The sequence below is a fragment of the Diadema antillarum genome, unplaced genomic scaffold (assembly GCF_040938485.1).
Source record: "Diadema antillarum isolate AM-2024a unplaced genomic scaffold, OU_Dant_1.0 seq00000822_RagTag, whole genome shotgun sequence".
Lineage (NCBI taxonomy): Eukaryota > Metazoa > Echinodermata > Echinoidea > Diadematoida > Diadematidae > Diadema > Diadema antillarum.
The window spans coordinates 1,333,748-1,342,843 of NW_027271699.1; the positions used below are offsets into that span (position 1 = coordinate 1,333,748).

The 9,096-nt window shown below is 39.0% G+C and overlaps 1 protein-coding gene across 1 annotated transcript; it reads right to left on the reverse strand.

Moving 5' to 3' along the window:
- Positions 1-280: 280 nt before the first annotated feature.
- Positions 281-5,584, reverse strand: LOC139739967 (monocarboxylate transporter 12-like). The gene is made up of 4 exons (XM_071650565.1): positions 5,464-5,584; positions 4,305-4,570; positions 2,902-3,487; positions 281-405 (listed from the first exon to the last, which is right to left on the reverse strand). Exons 1-4 carry the CDS (start codon positions 5,582-5,584, stop codon positions 281-283), a joined length of 1,098 nt encoding a protein of 365 aa, XP_071506666.1.
- Between the last annotated feature and the right edge of the window lie 3,512 nt (positions 5,585-9,096).

A 9,096-nucleotide genomic window follows, 5' to 3' on the forward strand; every position in this document is an offset into this window, starting at 1 on the left:
ATGCATGAGCGACTAAGGGGTTAAAGGAACGTTGCTTCTCAATAAAATTACTGATCCTCGATTTCAGTTGCAGACTAATAATTTGCTCCTGATTTTGCTTTATTCTCTTCCAGACATTCTGTGAATCGTATCGGGAGTTCTTATACAGAAATACGATCTGTGCAAAGTTTTGATGGGTGGTCATTCAACACGGCTTGCAGAGTTTATTCCGAAACTGCTGTGACTTCCCTCTTTGCGACGCTTATCAGGCTTGGTGTCAGTGATCCTTGGTCGTCTATTGTTATTGTTCGTTGAAACAGCGAAAGACGCTTACAGATATGAGAACTAACAGGCCACAGGAGAGATCGACCAACCCAGCGACGGCGAAGGCCAGGTTGTACGAACCAGTGGAGTCAAAGACAGCCCCTTTGGAAAAACGGAAAGATTCAATGGAAGAAAGAAACAAGTCTCACACAAGCAAAGTTGGATTCATGCTCTAAGGTAGAAGTCAAATGGCCCTGGATGGAAGGACTATTGCTTGACGTCCAACATGTCCAGTGAGCATGGGTATAACAGCTTCTGTTATAATACCATGGCTAAAATTGATACCATTTGTTTTTTTCTCATTCTAATAAGTTTCCCTTCGGGGACTGAGAAATTTAAACTGATGATGCCAAGTCGTAATAGTTATATTATTCACAGTAATGATGTAACAATATTGTTATGCCCGCTATACAATTCTAAGAGTGGTGATAAGGTTTGATAATGTAAGCATGTACACGTATCATTACAACAATATTATCCTCATCAATCACTGTGTACACATGAGTTCATCGATATGAGTTCCAAGTCTGACTGTGAACACAGAAATGGAACGTAGGTCAGTGTTTAGGTGTCAATAAAGGGGAATTCCAGACCGAACAAAAGTTAGTCTGAAAAGAGATAAGGACAACCGTAACATGAAATTTGATCAAAATTGGAAAGGAATTAGGGATGTTATGACGTTGTGAATTTCGTTAATTGTCACTAAATATTTCTTGAACAATCAATATGAATATGGGGTACATTGATGATGTCATCACTCACAGCTTTCCATAACGTTATTCAGCCGGGAGTAAAATGATATCATATACTCTTATAGCCGAAGAATTGCATTTTCTTCATTTCTCTCTCCTCCCTCCCTCTCTCTCTCTCTCTCTCTCTCTCTCTCTCTTATGGTAAATTGAATTGTGACATCATTGATGACATCACAAAACCACTCATGTGAAATGTCCATATCAACTGTTCAATAACTTTTTTTTCGCAAATATTACTAAATCTCTAGGATCTACTGTATATCTTCCTTTATACCTTCTAATCCGATTTCATCACATTTTGGCCATTGTGCTTGTAACATCATATTCTTTCTTTTCAGATTATTATTTTTTTAACCCGGAATTGCCCTTTAACAGGTTGAACATCGTTCGAATGTGAATGTCGTATTATCTAGCATTTGTCAGTTCTGTGTTTTATATACCAGATGTTGATCTGTTCTTGTCGTATCTTTGTCTTTGTTTCTCCGTTTGCCTACTCGCTACATTTTCCGTGAAATCCGGACCAAAATCATGCGACGGTATACTTCTTGTGCTAAGAATCTTTTTTTTTTTCCTTTGCAGTATTCACAGTTGATAATTATGTAATATAATATTTTTAAATATCTCATTATTTTTGATATGTCCAATGAAGTATTCAATTTCCTGGATGATGAATTATTCGATTCATTAAGACACCTGTTTGTAGAATCTACACAGAATAAATCTGACACATTAGTTACTTTTGACAATTTAGCTGCTAAGAATGTTAGTTCGTCTTCCTGAAATGAAATGAATAAGGATATTGATTTTTGATAACTGAATCACCAGATATTCAGGCAACTTTGTTGATCACCCCTGATCCGATTCCTCAATAGCAGCTTGCAGGCCTCATACGGTCATACTATGTTGCTGTAATTTTCTATGTATTTGTGTTTTGTTTTTGGGTATGCATCTTTCTGTTATATCTGTTCTGTAATGTTTGTCATGTCCAGAATGACTTTATATATATATGTATATATATGTATATATATATATATATATATATGTGTGTATATATATATTTGCAAGTCCATGAGTCGATTGTATGAGCTGTCCACAATATACATGCTATTCTTTTTAGTGGATTCCTCATTTTTTTCTCTATTACTCAGACCATGAATAATGTAACATAGATTATTACACAATTGATTGGAAACTACATGTATATCCTTTCAATACCTCTAATTTTCATCAGACAACCAATTATTGTGTATTTACAATCAATTTTCATTCTCTCATGTAATAATTTGTTCTGTGAAAAAAGGGGAAAAATATTATAAATTTAATTGAACAGACATGATAAAGAGAAGGCTAGGCCGAGTGCAGCACACCTTACACTCTTTAAACACCCGAGTCAGAACTGACCCGGAACTGGGTCCGTTGAAGACACCGAATGGGGTCACCCTGACCCAATTCATGACTCTGAATGGGTCATATCTGACCCCATTCCTTGTCATTTCTGACCCGGAACGGTGTGTGACCCCAACGGACCCAGTTCCGGGTCAGTTCTGACTCGGATGTTTTAAGAGTTTACGCTGTATATGAAGAGTTTGCTCGCAAAAACCGATAAGTCCATTTTTGAAGATTTTGAAGTACGGTCTCTGTCATAAAGTACAAAAAAAATACCTTTTAAATGATATATTGGTCACTACATACAAAGGTACATTTTTGAAGTTATGGTCAAAAGAAGTAAAAATTTTCTTATTATTCTCTCTATTTTTCTTGACCTTTAATCGCAAATATCTCCATTTGGAAAATATGGACTTATCGGTTTTTGCGAACAAACTCTTCATATACACCTCGCACTTACCCATAGCTAACCCTCCAATTCCTTCGCCAATTCCCAAGCTTAGGTATGCGAGTGATATGGCCTCAACGAGGAAAGAGTCTGGCACGATGACCTTGGGGAAAAGAGGGGTCAAGACGGCAGCAGCCCCACAGGTGAAGCCATTTACGATAGACAGAGCGGCCAGCAACGAAAACGAGTCAACGACGAAGTTCAAGAAGTACGCGACGGCTGCGCAGACGTGGATGAATGCATAAGTGAACTCGTCGGGCACCACTTTGGCTTGGCTGAAGAACCCGGCGAGGAAACGACCGAGAATATTTGAGGCGCCACCTATCGTGGCAAGCATTACAGCCTCACCGGCGGGAATCCCCTTGGACAGTGCATTCGGAATGACGAAGATAATCCAGGAGCTGTACGTCACTCCCGTGAAAAAAGACGCAAAGACGATAATAAAGCTAGCAGGATGTCGCTGAAATAACTCAATGTTCACGGTCAGCGCCCTCGCAGCATCCAAACACGAAAATCCGCCACACGTCATGGAACTGACGTTCTGTTGCGAATGGCTAGATCCCTCCTCGGCTAAACTTCGATAAGATGTACCTGAATGCTGAGGGGGAAAAAAGCAAATCACGGCATTCTAAACATGACATTCTTATTTGACATTACTAAACAAATACGTGTATCTATAAATCTTGTGATACTGATTACTCCAATGTCGTTGTATGAACACAGAGACTAAAACATTTCTCCTGAGCAAAAATGAAAAAAAAAAGAGTTGTTAAATCAAATAAGATCAACCATCGCGTCCCTTCCTAATTGTATGGATTACTTTAACTCATTTCATCATGACAGCACACCACCGGTGGGCTAGTGTGTGGTGTCCAAATTGGAGACACGACATTTGCTCCTGCGATAATTTCTCCGGTGTTATTTTCTCAAAATACTTGGGGTTAGGATTGTGAAAGAGTTTTAGATTATTTAAAGTTTGATGCGAGGATAAGAATTAGGGTTGGGGTTTGCGAACATGTTTGTAAGCAGAATTTATGTTTGGCTTAGCGAGCAGGTATTTCATCGGGCAATTGTCGCTGGGAGCAATTGATGTCATGGAACAGTCCAAATGACTGATTGTTACGTGATTTTAGTTTTACTTTGCTCTACAGTACAGTACTGAATTTCTGTACAAACGTTTTTGCAAATTTCGCTCATTTTTGGCGTATCCGGAATACACCAACCCCTCCCACAAACGCACACACACACACACACACACACGCGCATACATACACAGTATGCATTGCTGTTCTTGCAGATACAAATTCATAAAACATGATTTGTGTAATGTATGTTTTGTATCATGTTTCACTCTTTTGTTGAATGTAAAAAAAAATAATAATAATTGAATTGCATTGAATGATTGTGGCAGATACCCGAGGATCACTCTCAGCTACAGTTCGTTCACCACGTGGTCGAAGGAGGGCGCAACTGACGAGGGCGTGAAGACTGAATCCACCCATGACGAGCATAGCGCCTCTCCAGCCGTAGGTCAGCCGGAGCTCTTCGGCTACAACCGGAAGTGTCATCATTCCTAGCCCTCCAGCAGTAAATATCACACTCGTAGTGACTTCGAACATGTCAGGGAAGTACTCCAACAAGCTCATATGCGTTGGGAATGTGACAAGGCCATATCCCATTCCTGCGTTAATGCATCAGGACCCGGGGATGGGGGTGGGGATAGGGGTGGGGATGGGGTGGGGGTGGTAGAAAATAATAGAAAACATCACGTCCTAAAAATACTGTCGACTTCAAGTCGTCTTTGTTTGTAAGAGAAGAAAAAGCTGCTACGATGACAATAAATCATATTTCATGATCAAAGAAACCCATTGTAATAATTTCACTATTTACATCAATGTTGTATCGAGTGTTGAAAGGGGACATTTTTGTGGGGAAGATAGCTTCATTTCCCAGTTGAAGTTCACTAAGATTGATGAAAAATTATGAAAAAAAAAAACATACAGCATGGTTAAAATCAAACTAAATCGAGTGCAGAAAATCAGATCATCAAACAAATAGGAAGGATTAAACATGGCATGCGTCGTCATGAAACAGGGACAATGATTCTGAGCACACGTGAAAATAAAATGTTTGCGGTGATGACCTCAACACCTACATAATGCATGCAGTTACACAGGTATTTATTTAAAAAAAAATTAAATACAATGGAGAAAGTAACAGTTTGATATTGTGTAATGATTCACTATATACGAGGTTACTGCAAACGAATTATGCTATGAGTTCTACAGAACTTTTTTTTTTTGCCTTTTACTATGAAAGTAGAAATTTAGTGCAAATTGGACTTGTTGTTGTTTTTTATTGATTTACCTCAGATAGCTTGCTAGCTCTGCTTGGGGCAATCAGGGAAGCCTCCCTGGTGCAATAAACGGCACTAATTCACTAACTCAAAGTATGTCTTGTATTGCATCACTGATGTATCGAAAACAGAAGAGGAAAAAAAGGATAATCGAAAAAAAAAAAACCCAGCAACAACAAGAAATCATGCCGAAGACATCGAATGGCTGCAAGGCTTACCTGATATTACGAGAGCTAGAAGGAAGTGGTAACCCTTCGTCGCAAACGAGGATGCAAGGTACCCCAAAGTCCCGATAAGACAACCAGTCATGGTGAGCTGTCTCAGTGAAGTTAAGCGCATTAACGCAGGACAGACGAAGGCTGACATGGAATATTATAGATTACACGGGAGTTAAGGTTTCTCCCACTCTTTTCCTAATCTTAGGTATTTATACCCCAAGGGGTCTCCTGCCAAGTTTGGTCAAATTCCGGCCACCATTTTACAAGAAAGACGTCGGACGTCGGACGACCCACTGATGCCGAACTGTGCCCGATGGGAACATTCTCAATGAGCCATTCGCTTTAGGTGAGTTTAACACACAAACACACACATGCACACACACACACACACACACACACACACACACTCACTAACACATTATACACATGCAAACACAATCCAATAGAAAACAAAACAAAAAATTAACTAGAGCTATCACTCATTTGATTAATATACCCTCACCAACAACTGAGGGAATTAGTTCAACCAGGATTACTTTCTTTTTACTTTTTAGTGGGACAAATGTTACCATGGCAACGCACTGTTAAAAAGAGAATAAATGTATTGCTAACTGTTAGTCACATGTCCCACATCTCAAGTCAAGTGCTCAAGAGCTGAGTGAGCAAGATAAATAAACTGACGATTCATATGGTTTTCATTAAAAATTGTGTTACCATGGCAACACAATGTTAGACATTAAGAAAAAACGAATTTTTCAAAACTATATATCATAGCCGTGACATGTGCCAAATTTCAAGTCCAATGCTAAAGGGCTGAGGGGCTTAGTTAAATTCACAATATTAATGTATCATTTTCATTCAAAATATACCGTTACCATGGCAACACATTTTCCACATTGACAAAAGATAATTTTTGCACATCTAGGTAATGTAGATGTAACATGTGCCAAATTTGAAGCTAAAATGCTCTAAAACGGAGAGAGGAGAATCGAAATGTTTGTATGATTTTCATTCAAAATACACTGTTACCATGGCAACTCATTGTTCAACAATGATGAAATATGAAGCTTGCATATTTCTGTACCATAGTGGTTGCATATGCCAAATTTCAAGCCAAATGCTCAAAGACTGAGGGAGTTACCTGAATCCACAATATTTGTGTATGATTTTCATTCAAAATGAGCTGTAACCATGGAAACGCATTGATCAACAAGAAAAAAAGGTCAAATTTTCACATGTACATACCATAGTGGCCAGATGTACCAAATTTCAAGCTAAATGCTCAAAGACTGAAGGAGTTAGCTGAATCCACAATTTGGTGAAAAATGTTATTCCCATGGCAACGCATTGTTCAACACAAATGAAAAATTAAGTTTGTACATCAATTTGCTATAGTGGTCACATGTACCAAATTTCAAGCTAAATGCTCAAAGACTGAGGGAGTTAACTGAATCCACAATATTTTTGTATGATTTTCATTCAAAATATGCTGTTACCATGGCAACACATTGATCAACAATGACGAAAGATTACGTATGCACATCTACTTACAATAATGGTCACATGCGCACAATTTCAAGCCAAATGCTCAAAGACTGAGGGAGTTAGCTGAATCCACAATATTTTTGTATGATTTTCATTCAAAATATGCCGTTACCATGGCAACACATTGATCACACCTGACGAAAGATTATGTTTACACATCTATGTACCACAGTGGTCATGTGTACCAAATTTCAAGCTAAATGCTCAAAGACAAAGGGAGTTAGCTGAACCCACAATACTTTTGCATGCTTTAATTAGTAAAAAAAAAGCTGTTACCATGGCAACACATTGTTCAACATTGACGAAAGATTAGGTTTGCACATCTATACACTACAGTGGCCACGTGTGCCAAATTTCAAGTCGATTGCTCTATGACTGAGGGAGTTAACTGAATCCACAATATTTTCGTATGATTTCATTCAAACTATGCTGTTCCATGGCAACGCATTGATCAACTATGACGAAAGAGTAAGTATACACATCTACGTACCATAGTGGTCACATGAGCCAATTTTCAAGCCAAATGCTTAAAAACTAAAGGAGTTAGGTTAATCAACACATTTTTGTATGATTGGTAAAAAAAAATTGCTGTTGCCATGGCAAAATATTTATTAACGCACACATAAAAGGTGTTTTGCACAACTACACATTACATTGATCGCATATCCCAAATTCAAACTGAATTGCTACAAAACAGAGAGTAGTTCGATCCACAAAATGTTGTAAGATGTTGTAAAAATATGCCATTGCCATGGCAACTCATTATGCGATACTAACGAAAAAGGTGTCTTGCACATCTACCTTTGATATCGGTCACACATGCCAAATGTTGGGTCAATTGCTCAAAAAAATGAGAGAGGAGTTAGATTTTGCAACGGACCGACCGCCCCACCGCCCGACCGACCGACCGACCGGCCACCCGACCTCAGAGTGATTCCTATACACCCCATACACACTATGTGTGGGTGGGGGGTATAAAAAGGGCAATGCTAATACAAAAAGGCAACGAGAGGCCAACCCACGTGACAGAGGGGTCATCCCACGAGACCGAAACCCACGAGTCATACAACCCATGAGCTCCACACTAGGAAAATGAGGACCCAAAGTTTGATACTAGGTAAAGAAGACCCAGTAGTTTGACACTACGGAAATAATGCTCACGAGTTCGACACTACGCAAAAAAAGACTCGCGAGTCCGACACAACGTGAAAAGAGCCCACGGGACCGACACAAGGCAAATAAGACCACGAGTCCGACACTAGGCCAAAAAAAAAAAAAATATCCACGATTTCCACAGGATAAACAGTGCCATCTATATGCCAACTACAAGTATGTTTTTGTACAGGGTGTTGCATTAATAACAAAAGGGGAAATGATAGGCCTTTGGGGCAGTTCTTTCACGCTGCCAGGAGCGAAAATTAGAACATTGTACTTCTCATGGGCACCCCTCTACCCCCCCCCCCCCCCCCCCCCCCCCGAATAAAAAAGACAAGAAAATGATATACGGCTTCAAGTTTACAGCTGCGGGTCTATGATAAAGACGTTGTAATCTTTAATAGGCTTTCTTCATTTCTTGCTAGAAGTGGTAGATGGGCCGGAAGTCATTTTTCCCCTTTTCTCTCTCTCTCTCTCTCCACTAGTTAAGTATTTACACATATCCTATCCGTCTGTGGAGAAGTGTTAGAATTAAGACAAACAATATGATATCATTTTTAACTATGCTGTATCTGTGTATGAAATCATATCAATTGATGAAAACTTTTGATAACGCAGCGATTATTCCTCGATTTGTGGTTTTTGTTTCTAGTATGTATCCTCAATAACAGTGAATTTTCGAAGAAATAAAAAGCTGTTCACATGGATGAATCTTCTTTTCCTGCATCATAACAAATGCCTTGATAGACGCTTGCGTTATTTGCAGTTAATTCATACTAAAACCATACATTCGCTGATTACAGAACCTGTAAAGGTGCGCACTTCGACCTGGACCATTTTGTAAAACATTTCCTTGTAAATTTCATTTCACAACCAAACGTTTTTTTCTAGAAGGTTGATTTGATTGTGCGAATCATTTCATGTTTGTTTGTT

Excerpts from the sequence above, each read along its gene's own strand:
- LOC139739967 (XM_071650565.1), bottom strand. The coding sequence starts at position 5,584 with ATGCGCTTAACTTCACTGAGACAGCTCACCATGACTGGTTGTCTTATC. Across the intron at positions 4,571-5,463 it reads TCTAGCTCTCGTAATATCAG|GAATGGGATATGGCCTTGTC; the intron begins GTAAGCCTTGCA and ends GCATTAACGCAG. Across the intron at positions 406-2,901 it reads AATTGGAGGGTTAGCTATGG|GGGCTGTCTTTGACTCCACT; the intron begins GTAAGTGCGAGG and ends GTTTTTCCAAAG.